The sequence below is a fragment of the Trachurus japonicus genome, chromosome 6 (assembly GCF_045865225.1).
Source record: "Trachurus japonicus isolate A0001 chromosome 6, Traja_1.0".
NCBI classification, from domain to species: Eukaryota; Metazoa; Chordata; class Actinopteri; order Carangiformes; family Carangidae; genus Trachurus; species Trachurus japonicus.
Genome location: NC_140912.1, coordinates 28,084,179 through 28,104,225, shown reverse-complemented (window position 1 = coordinate 28,104,225; position 20,047 = coordinate 28,084,179). Strand labels below are relative to the sequence as shown.

Sequence of the window (20,047 nt, the reverse complement as noted above, 5' to 3'; positions counted from 1 at the left end):
TTAACTCGGATTAAAATGGCTCGGCTAGCCGTTGTGGTGGTCGAGTGGTAGACAGGCTACCCGTGTTATCCCACAGTCTGCCTGCATCACCCACCCAGGTGGTGTCTAATGTCTGTCAGCCGTGGACTTGGTGAGATTGACTGCTTACCATAGATATAACAAGATGACTTTACGCGACGCTGCTGCCCAAAGACACGGCGTCGCCACGGGGTCGCCATCTTGCGTCGGTCCACTAGCTCCCTCTGAGTGTTGGGCACGTTACTTTTTACTTTTCAAGTAATTAGATAGGTACTAGTTACTTTCCCAAAAAAGTACCTGAGTTAGTAATTGACTTACATCATCATAAAAATAACTACCAGGAGAACGTACGTCAAATAACGTACACTCAAACAGGTGTATTTTGTGACGGGACTTCTTGAGTCAGTATTAACGGTAACGGCGTTATATGGCAAACACGTAACTTACTAAAAAAAAAGTAGCACCTTACGCCATTACTTTATAACGCCGTTATTCCAATGGTGCATCTACTAAAATAGCAAGAACTTGCGCAGTTTTTGACTGATTTTCAAACGGTTATGAACGCCAGAAATTCAGTCATGATACTGAAGCTATATAACTTTAAATTACAAATAATTTTAATAATGTAGCCTACTAAGTAATAGCTATACGGTCAAAATTTCACCGAGTTATGAGTAGTTTTTTAGTTCAGATGACTGGATCATCCTCCGTGGCTAGTAATCGGACCGGAAAAAAATAAAAAGTTAGTGGACCGACACAAGATGGCCGCCTGTGAGTTACGTCTGCGCGTCGTCCGATCCACCCCCTTTGTTGGCGGCACTGATTCGTGCCGTATTCCATTGAAAATGTCCGCACTTGCCGTCTTTGTTGCCGAATTGCCCCATTATTTTTTTCATATAACTAGTTTTAATACATGTTACAACTCCTAAAGATGCATCGCTAAATTCGGCCATACACCTTCCTCTTACTTATTAGGCAATTACATCATATTTGTTTTTACGCTGCGCACCTAACAACGTAACTACGGTAACTCTCACTTGGCGCATCATGACTGTACCTGACTGTAGCCTACTGTATTGTACTGTAAGCACAGTGTTTACAGAGCCTGTGGTTCAGCATCGCACTGCTTTGGTAAGGCTATAATGAGTCAGTGATAATAGCAGCGTCACTGCCCAACATTGAAATTTAGCCAAATTCAACCAATGCAACTCCTCCCTCTAACAATCAATTCGATGATCCCCTGGACAAGTTTTGCCCACGTGTAATCACAACCGTACGCAACAATCTGACAACAACTCTGTATACACTGGCCTACGGTAACTCACCCGACTGTAAATGGCATATAGATTATATTGTTCATTATTTAGGCTACAGTTTGTATTTTGAGTAGGCCTATAGGTTATAATGTTATCTTTTTTTGTGTAGGCCTATGCGCTGTGGCATAAAACATAAAATATTCAGATTCTGAATGTGAAGTTTTACAAATGAACAAGACAGTTTCTGCATCAACGGGTTTCTTTATAAAATGTCTCAAGCTTAAAATTGAATATGAATCAATTTGCTGCTGCTCGCCGCACCCATGTCACATGGGAATTATGCCCCTAAGCTAATAAAACTCAATTTCAGACGTTGTTAAGTCTTTATAGCCAGAGGTGAATGAGGAATATCCAAATAAAAGCTGTTATATGATAGTTGGATCGTACACTATAGCCTACTACTCAACAATGCAAATTGTCAAAGGTAAACACACCTGTCTGCCTGCTATAGCCTACTATAGGGTCACTGGGAACACAGGTAAACTACACATTGTAAGACAAATGGGCGTGTCCTGTCCTGTCCTGCGGCAACTGGTGGTCATATGATCGAGGTCCATGAGACAAACTTCCCGTTCAAGGAGGACGCCAGCTGCAGCAGAGCTCCAGGAATAAGCTTTTCAAAGGTGAGTTTTTTGCACAGATATCAACTGTTTGGTTCAGTCGAGGCTCTTTAATAACAAGAATAACCTATACCTGCCATATGTCGTAGGCTATTTCATGATCCAAACGACATGTTTTTACCTGTGAGTCGTTCAGTTAAAAAAAAAAAAAAAAAGCGAATGTGATTGGCTTGTCGGCATTGTCAGATTTTATGGCGTCACATTTTTATGACTGAATTGTGTTGTTTTGTCATTCCAGTTTAATTTTTCAACCTCTAGTTGAATAACTGTAGCCTGCATTACAGCTCATTGATGAATTTGATTAGGAGTAGCTATAGCCTAAGCCTCTATTTACCATTCACCACAGACAATTTCATTCACCTCACATTGAAATGATGAGCTATTAGACTTGGAGTAGAGATAGCCTATTTTACTGATCCAAAGGGATCACAGGGTCTCTCTCATTCGCTCTTTCATTCAGTGACTTGTCATCTGTTTGTGGGTGAATTTGATTTGGGAAAAGTTAAAAAATAAAATAAACAGCTATTAAATAAAAAAAGATTGGGATAAGGAACTTGCAACATATGACGAATTAAAAAGACACAATGATTTTAGAAATGTCTGTTTTGCAGAAGAACAGTGATTCAATAAATTGACAGATTTTGAACGGAGCTCGGTGCTGCGTTCAAGAGCAACAGTCAAGTGCCAGCGTGTTGTTATTAGACGCTCAAAACACATCCTACTTCTCTAATGACCGCTAATATTTTTAGTGTGTTTACGCGTGTAAGTAAGTTATTAGAGATAGATGTTGCTTTAAAGGTTGTTGGGGAACTTTTATTTATTTTTGTTAATTTTTTTTTTTAATGAACTGACTGACTTGAACGCAGCGCGGCGATCAGGTGACGTTACGTAAACATGGCCGCACAGCGTGGTGGAAGCACAGCAGCAGAGTCGCTGGTAAACAAACGCGGTTTAAGCTCATTAAATTCACCGGTTGGGCGAGTTTTTCACCTGATGTGACACAAACCTGCGGCATAAACACTTCATTAACCACAGGGACTTAAAACGAGGCGTTGTCGTTGTCAGATATTAAGTTAACTATGGCTGCTGGTTACAGACTTTCTGTTTTCGGGGTTCAGCGTTGAAAACACTCAGGTGGCAGTTTTTATTTGGGGATTATCGGGACATTATCTTTGTTTATGTAAAAGTTTTCTCCTTATGGATCCGCTTTAAATCAGTTGTTGTTAATGTGTCTTAATGGCATTTTATTAACTACACATGACATGGCTGCAGACATCAGAGTCCCCTCCTGGTCAGCCCTACAAAGGCAAAGTGTAGGCTATCTGTAAAAATGTCAAACTGAGACACAGCTTTTTGTGTTTTTCATTGTTAGGTTTAAGCATCAAATTATGAATAACTACCAAGTCTATAATTGGATAAAGGTGGACTGAATTAAATGTATTTTGTATGTCTTCCTGACCAATTTAGACAGTTTTATGGCAGATACTGCACTTCTGGCTTGGTTTTGGTGCAGATACTGGTACTTGGTTTGGTATACTTGGTTTTACAATGGAATTATAGAATGTAGGGAGTACAGTACTCTTTGTAGATACTGTATTTTTGCCTTGGTTTCACAGTGCTTTTTTGGATGGACAGCAAAATTTAAAAAAAGTCCAATAACTCTGGAAATTTTAGCAGTACCAATATCCAATTCTACCAGATTGAAGAGAATATGCCACACTTTCGATTGGTCAAAAAACATTTTTTGAAAAAATGCAGATACTGCACTTTGCCTTTGTAGGGCAGTGGTGTCAACTAATCTAAATAATGAAGGAGTGAGAATAAGAAGCTGCTGCTGCTGTTAAAATAATAACTGCTTCCTTATGTCCAGTTGCCACGATGAATTCAGCCTGAAGCACATGAGCGGCCGTATGAGCAGCAGCCGGAGGCAGAGGTCGGTGGACGATGGAGAGCGGAGTCTCATCGGAGGAGGAGGAGGCAGAGGAGGTGGGGGCCAGGACCCTCTTCCTCTGCTGGAGGACCAGGACGCCTCCACACCGGGGTTCGTGTACGTGCTGGCCTTCTTCTCCGCCCTGGGAGGGTTTCTCTTCGGGTACGACACCGGGGTGGTGTCCGGGGCCATGCTGCTCCTGAAGAAGGAGATGAACCTGAGCGCCCTGTGGCAGGAGCTGCTGGTGTCCAGCACCGTGGGGGCCGCGGCGCTGTCGGCCCTCGGCGGCGGCTGCCTGAACGGGAGGCTGGGCCGCCGGGTGGCCATCCTCGTGTCCAGCTTCATCTTCAGCGTTGGCGGCATCATCCTGAGTGTCGCCCCGGACAAGGTGGTCCTCCTGGTGGGCAGGATCACAGTTGGCTTGGGCATAGGTGGGTTGGAAATCACACTCATCTTTATAATCATGATAATAATAACTTTATTTGTATAGCAACTTTAAAAACACAAGTTTACAAAGTGCTTGACTAAAGCAACAAGTCACATATAGTCACAAGCCATAGGAGATGGGCTGTCCAAGCATTACAGCAACACACCCAATACAAGACCCTAACAACAAATTGAGACCAGAAGGACTCAAATTAAAATGCAGGATGCAGTTAATTAGATAAAATAAATAAAAGGGGGGGAATACATGATAAAAGGAGATAAAATGAGTTACGAAAAGATGGGATAAATGAGTTAAATCAGAAGAAGGCGTAAAAGTAAAACTTAGAGTGTCTTAGTAAAACTGTGAGATAAAATGAGGCAATAATATTACATTGCCTCATATTAACATATTGTTTGTCTTTATTTATACAGGTAAAGTGACATGTTTATCAGCATTGCTTTATTTCATACTGATACAGATAATCAATTAATAGCTCCTCCTGCTACAATTAGAGCCCTTAACCTAGAGGTTTGATATCAGCTGTTTGTCACATGCAGAAGCTTTTTTTTTTTTTACCTCTTCTTTGATCAAATATTTATATATCAAATATTGTAAAACATGTTAGAAATGCCCAATATTTCATTGTTTTGGGCTCATCCAACAACGAGGAGGTCAGATTCTCAGCCCTCAGGTCACCACCTGTTCACTTCCTTACAGTGTGATCTAGTGAAGAAGTCGAACCACAAGCAACAAGCTGTGCCTGTCAAATGAGCGGATCTATTCTCTGCCTCCTGTTGTTCTAACCTATCTGTACATTGTTGGTGGAAACAAACCGAGCAGCTTCACCTCGTCTCACCTGCCTATCCAGTTCTGTTGTGAGGTTGTTTGCTTGAATGCCTCATAGGAAAATGATAGAGAGCTTAAGCGGAAGAGAAGCTCGATTCGGAAAAAATCTCCATGTAAGTGAATGGGAGTCAAAATTTTATTTCGGGATCTGATTGAATTGTGTCGTGAGAAAAAAAAAAAGACCTTAACTTATTTAAAACATTGCGTTTCATGCTAAAAAATCAGCAGTTTGTCGTAAAAGAGCAACGGAAGAATGTATTTTGTGTGAAGAACGCTCTACGGACTACAGTAACAGTGGAGAAGCTGACATGTGGCGTGTGACGTCACCTACGCCACCTGATTTTCAAAATTTTATTTTATAATAGTTTTACAACAAACTGCTGATTTCTTGGCATGAAACGCGATGTTTTAAACAAGTTAAGGTCATATATTTTTCTCATGGCACAACTCAATTGGATCACAAAATAAAAATTTGACTCCCGTTCACTCACATGGAGATTTCTTCCGAATTGAGGTCCCATGGCGAGCGTTACTCCCTGCTTCCGCTTAGGCACTCTATTATGTTGCTGGATGTGTGAAGTGTGTGGGAGATCTTGTTGACATCCCGTCTCCTCCTCCCCTCAGGCCTCGCCTCCATGACAGTTCCTGTGTACATCGCTGAAGTTTCCCCGACTCACCTGCGAGGTCAGCTGGTCACTGTCAACTCCCTCTTCATCACCGGTGGTCAGTTCATCGCCAGCGTGGTGGACGGAGCTTTCAGCTACCTGAGCCACGACGGCTGGAGGTACAATATCTGTTTTTTATATGTATGAGGTGCTATATAAATAAATAAAGTTTGAAGTTTGAAAGTTTGAAGTCTATTTTCTCCCATTCATGCTCCTCTTCCCCTTCCTCCTCCTCCTCCTCCTGCAGGTACATGTTGGGTCTGTCCATCGTCCCGGCTCTGCTGCAGTTCGTCGGCTTCCTCTTCCTCCCCGAAAGCCCTCGCTGGCTTCTCCAGAAGGGGCGGAGCCAGGAGGCTCGCAGCGTCCTGGCCCGGATCAGAGGAGAGCGGAGCGTCGACGAGGAGTACGACACCATCAGAGCCAGCATCGAGGAGGAGGAGAAAGAGGCGGGTGGAGGTGACACATCTCTGAAAATTAGGATGAGAAAGGAAAAAAAGAAGAAGAGAAAACTTGGAGCTGAAGATAAGACACAAGTTTACGACACAAGTTGTTCTTGATTTTTTTTCTTTAAATGTGTTTTTGTAGGAGGTCCCATTATTCTGCGGATCCTCAGCCACGGGCCGACTCGCAGGGCCCTCATCGTCGGCTGCGGCCTCCAGATGTTTCAGCAGCTGTCTGGGATAAACACCGTCATGTAGGTCATCTATTCATCCTGTGTAACTGGAAGAACTGGTCCAGGCTGAGCTGTGGTGGGGGAGGTAACGGGACTGCAAACTGATCTGTGATCTGTCTTCTCAGGTACTACAGTGCGACCATCCTGCAGATGGCCGGGGTGCGGGACGACAAACAGGCGATCTGGTTGGCTGCTGCGACCTCCGCCACCAACTTTGTGTTCACGATGGTCGGGGTGTGGCTGGTGGAGAGAGTGGGCCGCAGGAAGCTGACGCTGGGCAGTCTGCTAGGTGTGTGACCTAGATTCAGAGCAATCAGAGGATTTTGTATTTCTCAAATTCACAAATTGTGATTGATATTCTCCTTCTTTCTCAATAAATAGTTAATTAAAAACCAATTTACATAAAGCAATTTGCTATTTTATTGTGATAGTGTAGTTGTTACTGCATTGGCATTTAGTTAGTGCATAAAATAGAAGATGTACAGATATATTTTAGTTGTCAGGGCCTTTATTACACAGTTAATATGAGTGTGGTTATTTCCTCTAATGCAGGTACTTGTCTGAGTCTGGCTTTGTTGGCAGTTGGGTTCTTGCTCTCTGCCCTGAACTCTCCATCCGTCACCCTCCACCCGATCGACGGTCTGAACTCCACCTGCAATCAATACAGGTAAGATTATACAGTATCACTCTGCATTCGATTCACTCCATTAATTAACATGTAGGTAGCAATCATGTTGGAAATGTAGAGAAGACGGGTCATGTTGGGTTTTAAATGTGAGACACAACGCACTTTTTCTCCATATTAAATTTTAGAGCTGAATAAAAAACAACAGGTAGCTTCATCATCAGGGATCTTTATGAAGAATTGAATGTCTTTACTATCATGAACTGAAAATATACAAACACTGAAAGAATATTTGAATCAATTATTATTAATTTCTGACCTTTTCTGAATCCCCAATGCAAGTGTCCTAAAGTATATTTCCATTTAATGTCTATTAGGTAAATATGAGAATATCAATTTCCAGCCACTCATGTGAACAAACCACTCAAACGGCTCTTAGCGTCTTCTTCTCCAGTGAACTGGTTGTTGTGTCGGTCTTCATGTTTCACCATGAGCTCTCTCTCTCCTCCAGCTCCTGTGAGTTCTGCATGTTGGATCCGAACTGTGGATTTTGTTACCGCGACAACGGGCTCGAAGTGTACAACTCCTCCTGCGTTCCCGTCAATCAAGAGGCCACAGACCACGCAGCGTGGGGAAGGTGAGATGTTTTTTTTTGTGTGTGTCGCATTGGGACATGATGAAACTTTACACCCTGTGCATGAAATGGTATCAACAACAACAGCAGCAGTTCGAAGTCGTGACGGGCAGATTTCACTTTCAGCATCTGCATTAAAGGGATAGTTCAACATTTTGGCAAATTGGCCCATTGCCATAATCCCTATAGTTTTAGCAGTAGGTTTGTTACCTTTAATTGTCGGTGCAAGCTGTTTTTAGAACGGCGGAGCAGAGCTGTGAGCTGCTCAGAGCTACGCTACGGAGGCTCACAGGATTTCTTGGTTTCCCTCATCAAACTCATCACATACACAATCCAACAACTCCAAAACGCTCTGGTGGACAAGTTGTGACCTGCACATTCACCACGCTATGAGAATAACAGAATGAGCCTCCGTAGCATAGCTCTGAGCAGCTCACGGCTCTGCTCCGCCGTTCTAAAAATAGCTTGCACCGACAATTAAAGGTAACATACTCCTAAAACTATAGGAATTATGGTAATGGGTAACTATCCCTTTAAAGCTGAAGTTAAAGGAGCAACATCCTCATTTTAATCTGAAAAGAGGTTTTTATAAAATACAGCAGATAGAGCTTCTTGCAAACCAGATCTTTATACTGGATAATTAAGACTCCCTTGAAAGAATGCTTTTCAATATCTTGCCTTTTCTTTTTTTCATTTTAAATCCAGATGTTCCAACCAGACAGAGGCAGCTGGCAGTCCAATCTGGGCCTACAACTACTGTCCCACGTCCTACTCCTGGGTCGTCCTGGTCGGCCTCATCCTCTACCTCGCATTCTTCGCTCCAGGTGTGTATTTGACTAACTTTTAATAAAAGCAAATAGTGAACATAATGTTGGTTTGTCTGTAAAAATACTGTGTCTTTATGTATATTAACTATGCATCCTCCTGTGTGTGTGTGTGTGTGTGTGTTAGGTATGGGACCGATGCCTTGGACGGTGAACTCTGAGATCTACCCCCTGTGGGCCCGCAGCACCGGGAACGCCTGCTCAGCCGGGGTCAACTGGATCTTCAACGTCCTGGTGTCTCTCACCTTCCTGCACATCGCCGAGTTTCTGACCTACTATGGTAAGACTAGTCAGGAGGATCAGATCAGGGTCGGTATTTACATCTCAGAGGTGAGATATTTTTAATTAGAAGAGCTTGGTTCAAGGATGAAGTAATTCTCTGCTGCTGTGCCATTTCAAACTCAACTTTAAGTCACTCTGAGCTTAAATCCTTTGTGATAAGTGTTCAGATGAGTATTGAGAGTTTCCTGTTTATTTAACTCACTTTCTTCTATTATTGTTATGTAATTAAGATTGTATTTAAGAGACCCCCTGTAACTCAGAGAAGCCACGGAGGAATCTGAAACTTCTTCCAGCCCTTAGTCAACATGAGGGTGGGTAGATAATGAGCGAAATGTCATTCTAGGGTGAACTATCCCTTTAAGAGTATGTTGCCAGTGAAAGCATCTCCCCCACTTGTGCTTTACCCTGATCCTTAAAGTTTATCTTTATTCTTTTTTATATAACCAGGTGTGGTCACTGTACACACCGTCTTTATTTACAGCAACAGAGAAGTGGTGAGGAGAATACCACAGCTGCAGCATATTAAACTGTAACCGTTGCTTCACCCAAGCTATAGACGACAAAATCTGAGGAACAGTGAACGTTTGTCCATCAGCTACATGAATCCTCACTTTCTCCCACTGATTTGAAGCATGAGCAGGTCAAAAACAAGCCCAGACTCTAAGAGCTAAATTTAATAATAAGCTATAAACAACCTCAAATGTCCCTGTGTTTAGCAGTTGCTGTGGTAAACAAGCCTCGGAGGGTGCTGCTGCTGCCACTTCTGTTTCATGCTCATTTATGAGTTAACGTTGTGAAATGCAAAAGGCCCCGCTCTGCAATTTCATTTCTCAGGCCTAGAGAGCACAATGAAATCTATTTAAAACGTAACGTATATCAAATTTAAGTCTGCACAGTGGCCCCAGAAATGATTTTCACACTTGAGCCACACTTGAAAAATGTCAAAACAAACAAAACGTCAAATATTATATATTAATAACACTTTCAGCTGCATTTAACTAAACACTTCAAATGTGGAAACACTTTTTGTCATATTGTGGATAAGATAAGAGATATTTTAAAAATGATTGTACATTTTCAATTTTCACATTGAAAATGTAACAAATTGAAACAAAAAACTAAAGTCTATGAAGTACAGTATGTATATTATATCCGACGCACACAGGAGATTGTATCCATGTATGGCATTCATGCAATTGTGTCTATTAGCTCTTTGTCAGTTTCGATTGTTTTGTTTTTCTCACTACAGTTTTTTTTTTTGAAAACCCAATAAAAAACAAACAAAAAATAAATGAATAAAAACGATTGTGCTTCAGCAGCAGGTATTCACATCAGTGCAAATATAGTCAATTTGAAGAAAGATATATAATAAATTATCTATCTAAAATATATTTAAAGGGACAACGAGGAGTTTCTCCATCGGCAGAACGAAAAATTCCACGACAATAAAAAAGTCTCACATTAATGTGGATGAATCTACGCTACCCACACTTGTTAATGGGCCCACAGAGTCTGTCTTGCGCCGGTCAAAGAATTTCACGGTGCGCGCGGAGGCTCATAAATGTAGTGTGAAAACGCTTCGCTTTTCCAAAACTCCTCGTTGTCCCTTTAAAAAAATTTTTAATAATATATATGTTGTGACTTTATTTCAGTGAATATGAACACATGACTCTTCTTCCAGGGGCGTTCTTCCTGTACACAGGCCTGGTGGTGCTGGGTCTCCTCTTCGTGCAGGGCTGCCTCCCGGAGACCCAGGGCCTGCAGCTGGAGGACATCGAGAGCTTGTTCACGGGTCCGCTCTGCTCCTGCGGAGTCTCCTCGCCCCACGGCCACCGTCACATCCACTACATCCGGGTAAAAGGCAGCAACCGCCTCCTCTCTGACAGCGACGCCTCAGATGTAGAGTAGACCGGGGATGGTTTATTTTCTTCCTTTGGGGTGTTCCTGTCTTGCTGATGTGGGGAGGAAAGGTAAACGTGTCGCTCTGTGGTGGCTCCATTCAACCAAGTATTTAAAAAAACTAACTCTTCAATGACTGAAACCGGCACTTAAAAGAATAGTTCACCCAAAATTCAGATTTCACTGGGAGAAGTTTCAGAGTCCTCCGTGGCTTCTCTGAGTTACAGGGGGTCTCGGCGTAGCAGTGCATGTCAATATAACGGTTGCAAATGGATACCAACTGTCTTCGTAACAAAAAGACACACCAAAAAACATCCAAATACCTCCATGCTGCCCGTATGTAATGTCCGTCTTGTATTGAAGCCCCGAAATGCGAAATTGTTCCGAAAAAAATTAAATAAGTCTATATTCAGGGATGCAAACGGGTCAGGACCAAAAAAGAGAGGAATTTCCCGGGGGGGGGGTTCACCATTAACAAATGATTACATTACAATATCACGGAAAAGTCAACCCCAACCAAGTATTGAGTGCATATAGATGGACATAGTTTTCAGAAGGCCAACATTTCTATAATAAAATACTTAAAAAAAAATTCCTTTGCAATATTTCCATTTTGGAGATACTGATTTTTAAGTCTTCACTGAATGTTGGTCATAATTATTACTATTAAAATAAACTGAATAAATAAAGACATGGGATGTTTCATTCAGTGTGTAATAGACATATAGGCCTATATAATGTGTTAGTTTCAATTTAATTGAACACATTCTACATCGCGGAGGCGACGTCTTTAGAGCTTCCTTCACCTCTAAACGGGGCAGAGCTCCGTGGAAACACCTGCCTGACACAGCAACGTAGCGAACCGTGCATGTCCGCGGCGCACAGCTCCACGGAGCACGGGGGGAAAAACGGCATTGCCGTCGCACCGACTGCACGCGGATACGCGCCGCTTTAATGAGCGCGCATGTCGCGTCTACATTGGAGGTCGGCTGTTATCAGTATAATCAGAGACCATGAATGAGTTCGCCTCAGTTTCACGTGATTGTCACTGTCAGCCTGTTAGAAAAACATTTTACTGACCCCAGCTGAGACGCTGAGACCCCTCCCCTCAAAACAAAAACTCTTCGGATCTGAACGATTCACACAAGTCACCTAATTGGTCATGAAAAAAGCGAGTTTCGCTTTTCGGCGCGCTGTTTGCATCCCTGTATATTTCAAGCTTGTTTGCAGCGGAAGCTCCTCTTCCTGGTCCGCCCAAATCTCGCGAGATTTGCGCCAGTATTTGGATGTTTTTTGGTGTGTCTTTTTGTTACGAAGACAGTTGGTATCCATTTGCAACCGAAGCCACGGATAACTCTGAAACTTCTCCCAGCCCTTAGTCGACATGAGGGTGAGTAAATAATGAGTGAAATTTCAATTTTGAGTGAACTATTCCTTTAACGTTGCTCTAGTGACTCTTTTGTAAGTCACGTCCGTCCATGTCTCATCGTCGATCTCTCTGCCATCTAACGAGATAAAACTGTAGCAAGGATCTCCGTTACTGTCCTTCCCTTCATCTGAATGAGTTTCACAGCATCTGAGATAATGAAAATCCCAGCAACGTTACAGTTCAGTCCAGACCACAAGTATTTGGAAAGCTACACATCTATTTTTTTTTTTGTTCTTCAGTCTCTCTGAGCTTCAGCACATAAAACCCGTGGAAAGGGCCTGGACTCAGTGTCCTTCATATTCAGCCAAATCCATCAAAGTCACTGGACGATGTTACAGTATTTAAATCCTCAGCCTTAGCTGTCACCACGGAGACGCTGATGCCGACTTCTGGCAGTCACTGGATTTTTCTTCCCCTGCTTCTTCTTTCCACAAAATATGAAATATGATGATTTTGTTTGACATGATGTGAAAAGGGCCTGAGCCTCTCACAGAATTACTGCTACACTGATGCAAAGCTTTTGAAATTAAAACTTTAATTTGTTTTATTTTTTTGTGCTGAATCACAGAAGATGGAAAAACAAAAGATTTTCTCAACTGTATGAAACAATTGCATTCTTTTTAAATGAAGATCACTACTGTATCTCAGCAAACAGATCGTCTATATTTGGGGGAATGCTTTAAGTTTTTTTCAGTGAGTTCAGAAACTGATTGACCTGGTTGCTGACTCTTCGTTTCCTCAGCCACTTCCACAAAGTCGAGACAATTTAATTTCCAGATGAAGAATTCTTTGCATGTTTTCAATCAGACCGTCCGTCCTCTGTCGGCACTCAGACTACAAAACTGACAGAACAACAGGGATGTGTTTGTGTCTTGGCCTCTTAGGTTACTGAGTCACAGATTTCAAAAAATTAATGAAGTGATTAACATTATGGATCATTCATTGCTGCCTTATTGGGACATAATTTGTGTATCTGATCTTTCTTCTAACTCTTTCCAAGCACATTCCTGTTGAAGTCAATGTTACTGATTTTTAAAATCTGTGCTTTTAACCCACTAAATCAGCTGAATGTGGGTTGCTGCTATTGTGTACACAGTGGGAGTGGGTGGGAGTGCACTTTAAAAACCAAGAAGGTGTCTTATTTTTTTTAAGATTTTTGTTTTATTTTATGGATTTTTTTTGTCAGATTGTGAGAATGAGTTGCTTAAAATCTATTTTCTAGTCATGTTCTGAATTGAGCTCAGCACAATATGACTCAGTGGGATCAGACAGCGCCATAGCCTATATAACTGTAAGTACTGCATCGAGCCTACTGACAGCTTTCCTGCTATTCTACAACAGTGTTAAATATAAAATTTTAATGTTCAATCTCATGTCTTTGTTTCCACAGCTCAGATAATCGTGACCACGGGTAGCCCACAGCGACATAATGCAGTGCTCACACTTTGATATCACGTCCATTAAGTTGCCCTGCTAGCATCTACAGTACAAAACTGTACAGGATTCTCATTAAATGTCTTTTTGATGCGGTCTTGTTTTTAATGATAGTGCAAGTTATAAATTCAATCTCAAATGTTTACTTTATGGCCAATCTATGATTTATTTTTCACTCATATAGGATACCTATGAACATCTGGAGTGTCAAAACCCATCGATTTGGGTTGCATGAAAACAATAGATGCTCAGTAATATAAATATTTAATAATATAATATAATTTAATAATATTTAATATATCAAATATTTTGTGGTGACCAATCCATAATTCTATCTAACATTATATACTATACACATACATTGTGGTGATATGACCCTGTCACTATTCATGTGAGTTATATTTACCAGCATCTGTAAATTTCTATTTCTATTAGAAAATGTCCTGTATAAATGTCAGGACAGGTATCAAAAATACTGGCACTGACTGCCATGATGCACAAAAGACTCAATTTACTCTCAGGTGACAAGAATCATTAACAACATTCAAAAAAGGGATGTTTGTAAGAAACCCACAGTTTCAGGTTAAAGGATGTTTTTTAGGCTGACCAGTGTGTCCATTTTGCTACTGTGTCATTCACATGTTATGCACCATGATCATCATGCTGTATATGAAATAACATTCCATGTCTCTTTGATCACAATCTTTCCTTTAATATTATCTTTTGGAAATAAAGATACAGTAATGAAACAATCTGTAAAGTCAGTTTATGTTTGTATGTTATTGAGTGGTTACGTTCAGAAAAAACAATACAATCAACATAATAAATAATCAAAGATTAACAAGGATTTTTGATTTATTAATGTGCATTTTATTTTTCATATTTTGTTAAATATATATATTATTTTGTCTGGAAATTTTATTCTATTGTAGATCACGACAGATGTTTTGTAAAACGGTAAACGGGAACAAATTCAGGACAGTACCTACTTTGCTTCCCTGACAGTTGCTCTTCTCAACCAGAGTAAAAGCAACACAACTAATCCTACATAGTGGGGCTTTAATATTTTGGCACATCAGCACCACATTGTCATCAGTATCAGGACTTTGAAAAGAATCTCATAAAATGATGACTTTTTTCAAGTAATGTTATTACTTTATTCTCAAAGTCTGTGGAAAAAATGTCCCAATGTGGCCTAATACTCCGTTGTAGTTTTAAAGGGATAGTTCAACATTCTGGCAAATTGGCCCATTGCCATAATCGCTATAGTCATAGCAGTAGGTTTGTTACCTTTTATTGTCGGTACAAGCTATTTTTAAAACAGCGGAGCAGAGCCGTGAGCTGCTCAGAGCTACGCTACGGAGGCTCATGGGATTTCTTGGTTTCCCTCATCAAATACACAATCCAACAACTGGAAAACGCTCTGGTGGACAAGTTGTGACCTGCACACATTCACCACGCTATGAGATAATAACAGAACGTTACAAAACTGAGTCGTTTTAGAGGTAAATTCGTGCAAAACCGCTGATGCGTGTTGCCTTCAGGAACAGTTTTTCAGCAAGCAGTCTCTGCATTTGCCTCGAAAACAACTCTGTCTTGTAACGTTCTTAACTCATAGCGTGGTGAATGTGTAGGTCACAACTTGTCCACGAGAGCGTTTTGGAGTTGTTGGATTGTGTATTTGATGAGTCTGATGAGGGAAACCAAGAAATCCCATGAGCCTCCGTAGCGTAACTCTGAGCAGCTCGCGTCCTGCGCTCGTCCGTTCTAAAGAATAGCTTGCACTGACAAATAAAGGTAACGAACCTGGCTACTGCTATGGCAGTGGGCCAATTTGCCAAAATGTTGAACTATCCCTTTAAGATTAGTAATTTGCATAATCTCCCCGGGACTTCGGGCCCCAGTGGAAACGCAGACAACAGCGGGCCAATAAGGAACCATTTAGTTCCGGGTACGAAAGGTTCCAGGAACTACAGGTTCCTGAAACTTTGAGTGGAAACGCGATTTCTGTTTTGCATTTAATTCTGGCTGCAAGCCCACTGTTTACTTTCTACCTGTTCGACGCTTGCAGCTGTTTAAAGATTAAAGATTCAATAATGGAGCCCAGCAAGAAATCACTGGACCGGTGGACGGACCACGAGGTGCAGGCCTTGCTCTTCATTTATGCCGAAGAGGAGATCCAGCGAGGGCTTGAATCTTCGACCAGAAATGACATAGTTTACGCGAAGATGGCAGCGAGGCTGGCGAAGATGGACATTAACCACAGCGTGAAGCAGATCCGCGAAAAGCTTAAGAAGCTGAAGCAGGACTACAGAAGAATAAAAGACCACAACAACCGGAGCAGTCCAGAAGATTGGCGCTCCGGGAAGTGGTACGACCGACTGGACTCCTTGCTGGGGCACAAGCCGGCGTTTTCCGGCTCGGCAGCCAAAAAGGACCCGGCAACGTTGTTGGTGGAAGCTCCACGGCGAGAGGACAACGCGGAATCAAACGACACCGAAGGTAAACCATTGCCCCGTTTTAAAATGCGTGTAATACTTTGCTAACAGAAGTGTTTTGTTACCCTAGCCAAAAGCTAAATGCTACAGGCTAGTCCCAATGCTAACCGACTACATACTAGTCCTATCTATGATGCTAACCGGCTACATGCTAGTCCCAGTGCTAACCGACTATATGCTAGTCCTTATGCTAACCGGCTACATGCTAGTCGTAATGCTAACCCGTATGCTAGTCCCAGTGCTAACCAGCAGCAAATGTTTTTCTTTGTCCGCGCTGTCCAGATGAGACTACCCAGGAGAGAGAGGACGTATTTCACACTGAGCCGGCCTCGACCTCGTTCCCAGCACCGACAGCGGCCAGCAGCCCTCGCCGGTCCTCCGAGGACGGACACAATCGCCGAGGTAAACTGTGCAACGTTACGCCGAAAGGCCCATTGAACCACACCGGGGGACGTATTTTACGTGCATCGATGTGTATATATATATATAATTTTTTTCCCAAACACCGGTTTTCATCACGGATCCAATACTTTCACATCGACCACGAATGTTACGCAGTGAAAATGCAACATCATTTTTGAGTGAGGTTGATTTTTCTTCTGAGCTTTCGTCCGGCGACTAAACGCATCAACCAATCATGTAGCGTGAAAGGAGGTACGTCACAACACCATGACAACAATGGAATGGAAACAGCTCTCACGTGCTCCTTCTCACCATCTCCTTTGGTTTCAGTAGTCGCTGTAAATGCATGTTTGTTTTTTCATTGAAAATCTGTAAAACACATTATTTCATAGCGTGGTGAATGTCCAGGTCACAACTTCTCCACAAGTGCGTTTTAGAGTTGTTGGATTGTGTATTCAATGAGGGAAAGGCGAAAAGTACCGCACACCTCCATTGTGTGAGCTGAGCAGCTCGCGTCTCTGCCCCACCAGTCTAAAAACAGCTTGCACTGACAATTAAAGGTAAAATGAACCTACTCATTTTACTTTTATGGCAAAAGGCGAATTTGCTAAAATGTCGAACTATTGCTTTAAGGCACAGCAAGGAACCACCCGACACAAACAAAACTTTGATTAAAAATTGTCTCATCTGTCATGTCCCCGGTGTGTAAGGGCCTTAACTTGTCAGCATTTCTGAGTTGTGTGAGGATACGCTCGTGTATTTACTTTTTGTGTTTTGGTGTCGCTTGCTTAGGAAAAAGGAAAAGAGATCACGATGAGTCTTTCCTGGACGCACTTCGCGAGCTGGAGGACGCCACCAGAGTGGTCATTGACGAGGGAAACCAGCAGCGTGACCACTACATGCAGCTGCTGCTCGAGGCGCAGGCACAGGAGACGGAGATGAGGAGGCAGGAACTGGAGCTCCTCCAGGCCGACGCCGCTGAAAGTCGGCGTCTTCAGCAGGACTTCCAGGTCGGCTTTCTGGCCGTTCTTGGGCAGCTAGCCAGCGCCCTCAGCCGCAACAAACCAGCCGACTCCCCGTTGGACTGACTTTTGACTCAAGACTCTATCTCGCTACATTTGGACATTTCTTATTTGCACTGCTCATCTTTTTTATTTGAATGTTTTCTTGATAAAAAAATAGACTTGAAACTATGTGTACTGGGAGTTCTTCATATATTGTGTGATCTACAAGTATCAGAAAATCATGTGAATTATGACTTTTAAAAACATAATCCAACTGGCTAAAACTGAATAATAATAAGTGTGACTGGCAGAGCAAGTGAAAACACACGAGACATACAGACATGACAACCATTTATTGTCAAGAACAAATGGTACGGACAACAGTGATGTTCAGCAGTACGCACCCATTTACCAATATGAGTTACATGTTAAAGGGATACTTCACGGGGCGCCAAGTGGTGCAGTGAGTTAAGCAGGCGCCCCATATGTTGAGGCTGTAGTCCTCGTGCAGGCAGCCCTGGTTCGAATTCCGCATTGGACGACCCCCATTTCCTGTCTCTCTCAACGGTACTATCAAATAAAGGCGTGAAAAAGCCAAAAAAATATACCTTTTTTTTTTTTAAAAAGGGATACTTCACCCAAAATCGATAATTCACCAATCATCTACTCACCATCATGCCAAGGAAGGGTTTGGAGAACTTTCAGAGTTATCAAAACAGTTTTTCGGCAAGCAGCATTTACCTCCAAAACAACTCTCGTCTGGTAACGTTCAGTTATCATCTCATAGCGTGGTGAATGTGCAGGTCACAACTTGTCCACCAGAGCGTTTTGGAGTTGTTGGATTGTGTAACTATGTGATGAGTTTGATGAGGGGAACCAAGAAATCCCATTAGCTTCCATAGCGCGGCTCTGCTCCGCCGTTCTAAAAAATAGCTTGCACCGACAATTAAAGCCAAGGTAACAAACCGACTGCTGTGACTATAGGGATTATTGCAATGGGGCAATTTGGCAAAAATGTTGAACTATCACTTTAACTTCCCGGCGTTTGGAAGCTGTATTGTGTCGGCCATGATGAGCACCTTCTCCACAGAAGAGCAGAAATCACGTACACAGTCAGTTACACACCGTGGTGACGCCAACTCCAAACAAATGCGACAAGCTCCTGCTCCTGTATTTATTCCTTGTTGGTGTTGCAAGCTTCCCCCTATGCCATGGCGATTCCTTTCTTTAGTTTGTGTCGTGTCGCCTCAGTTCTGGTCCAAGCCGGCGGCAGAGATACTGAAATGTCTCCTTGGACATACTCTGGATCCACTGAGCTTCGGTAAAGGTCGGAAACCACAGTCTCAGTCTCCCACCACTCCCACACCAACTCGTTGCGTTGCTCTATTGTGCGCCCGAAGGAGAAGCTCAACGTCCTCTGTAGTAATCGCATATCTGAATCGCACACAACACAACAGCACCAAAATAAGTTGATTTAGGTGATTTAGCTATATAGTAACATTACAACACAAGGTATGTGACGCTGAAATAGATGTTGAAATGCTTTTACCATTCGCCTCCTAAGTGCCCGATGGCGGATATGAGTCTCTGCCAGCTCGTGGTCTAACTCTCCTACGATCTGTAAAAGTCGTATTCGTGCTCGACGTCGTGAATCGCGGGCGTCTTGAATCCGCTTGGCCAGAAACTCTCGCCTACTTTCCACCGTCGATTTAATGAATCCATGTGCCATAACATGAAGCAAAACCACCAGCAGAAAACACTCAATCCCCTCCATGTTGGACTGAGTCGTCGTCTAATGATGACGTCGGGTGGGGCGGAGTTTAGCTCAGTTGGTAGAGCACCCGCCCCATGTGTTGAGGCTGCAGTCCTCGCTGCGGGCGGCCCCGGTTCGGGTCCCGCGTCGGGCGGCCCTGTCCTGCATGTCATTCCCCCCCTCTCTGCCTCCCATTTCCTGTCACACTCTCAACTGTCCTATCGAATAAAGGCATGAAAAGCCAAAAAAATATTTAAAAAAAAAATAAAAAAAAAATGATGACGTCGGGTGGTAGTCCGTCGCTTTTTATGGCGTAATGGTTTCGCTCGTACTTTTTTTTTTGTCAGAGTAAAAGAAGAGAGAAACCGGCAAAAAATGCAAAAGCTAATATAGAATAAATAACAAAACAAAAAATAAATAAGTGAATAAATAAATATATGAAAAGAAATAAAGCAAAGACAAATAAATAGACGCAAGATTACATGGAGCGGTCAACTTCTTGTTCAATTAAAAGTAAACAATACAACAAAAAATATATTGTATAATATGTATTATTTTGTTACATTTTATTTCATTATTGTAAATCACGATGACATAATTTTTCTTTTGCAGATGTAAGAAGTAGGACCGGGCAAATATTAATTTGGCACATTTTTCTCAGGAAAAAACACCTGAATGCCTGAAATTAGTGAGCTTTTATTTTGAAGTCCACCTTACGTTTTCCGGTGACGCAGTTCCTGTTTTCTACCGTAGGGTGGCGCTGCTGCA

At 42.3% G+C, this 20,047-nt stretch overlaps 2 protein-coding genes across 2 annotated transcripts; both read left to right on the top strand.

Moving 5' to 3' along the window:
• The first annotated feature begins 1,731 nt into the window (after positions 1-1,731).
• LOC146986344 (proton myo-inositol cotransporter-like) lies at positions 1,732-10,919 on the top strand. Its single transcript, XM_085780119.1, has 11 exons — positions 1,732-1,957; positions 3,825-4,315; positions 5,782-5,941; positions 6,070-6,278; positions 6,408-6,516; positions 6,621-6,784; positions 7,048-7,162; positions 7,632-7,757; positions 8,460-8,578; positions 8,706-8,858; positions 10,542-10,919. Exons 2-11 carry the CDS (start codon positions 3,853-3,855, stop codon positions 10,766-10,768), a joined length of 1,845 nt encoding a protein of 614 aa, XP_085636245.1. The 5' UTR covers positions 1,732-1,957; positions 3,825-3,852; the 3' UTR covers positions 10,769-10,919.
• Positions 10,920-15,560: 4,641 nt separating this feature from the next.
• LOC146986343 (uncharacterized) lies at positions 15,561-17,709 on the top strand. Its single transcript, XM_085780616.1, has 3 exons — positions 15,561-16,124; positions 16,403-16,522; positions 17,315-17,709. The coding sequence occupies exons 1-3, from the start codon at positions 15,719-15,721 to the stop codon at positions 17,608-17,610; spliced, it is 822 nt and encodes a 273-aa protein (XP_085636742.1). The 5' UTR covers positions 15,561-15,718; the 3' UTR covers positions 17,611-17,709.
• The last annotated feature ends 2,338 nt before the right edge of the window (positions 17,710-20,047 follow it).

What these genes read in the sequence shown, in the direction of transcription:
- LOC146986343 (XM_085780616.1), top strand. Translation starts at nt 15,719, where the DNA reads ATGGAGCCCAGCAAGAAATCACTGGACCGGTGGACGGACCACGAGGTG. An exon ending in GGAATCAAACGACACCGAAG is followed by an intron (nt 16,125 to 16,402) that starts GTAAACCATTGC and finishes CGCGCTGTCCAG; the next exon opens with ATGAGACTACCCAGGAGAGA. An exon ending in GGACGGACACAATCGCCGAG is followed by an intron (nt 16,523 to 17,314) that starts GTAAACTGTGCA and finishes TCGCTTGCTTAG; the next exon opens with GAAAAAGGAAAAGAGATCAC.
- LOC146986344 (XM_085780119.1), top strand. Translation starts at nt 3,853, where the DNA reads ATGAGCGGCCGTATGAGCAGCAGCCGGAGGCAGAGGTCGGTGGACGAT. An exon ending in TCCACCTGCAATCAATACAG is followed by an intron (nt 7,163 to 7,631) that starts GTAAGATTATAC and finishes TCTCTCCTCCAG; the next exon opens with CTCCTGTGAGTTCTGCATGT. An exon ending in CGAGTTTCTGACCTACTATG is followed by an intron (nt 8,859 to 10,541) that starts GTAAGACTAGTC and finishes CTCTTCTTCCAG; the next exon opens with GGGCGTTCTTCCTGTACACA.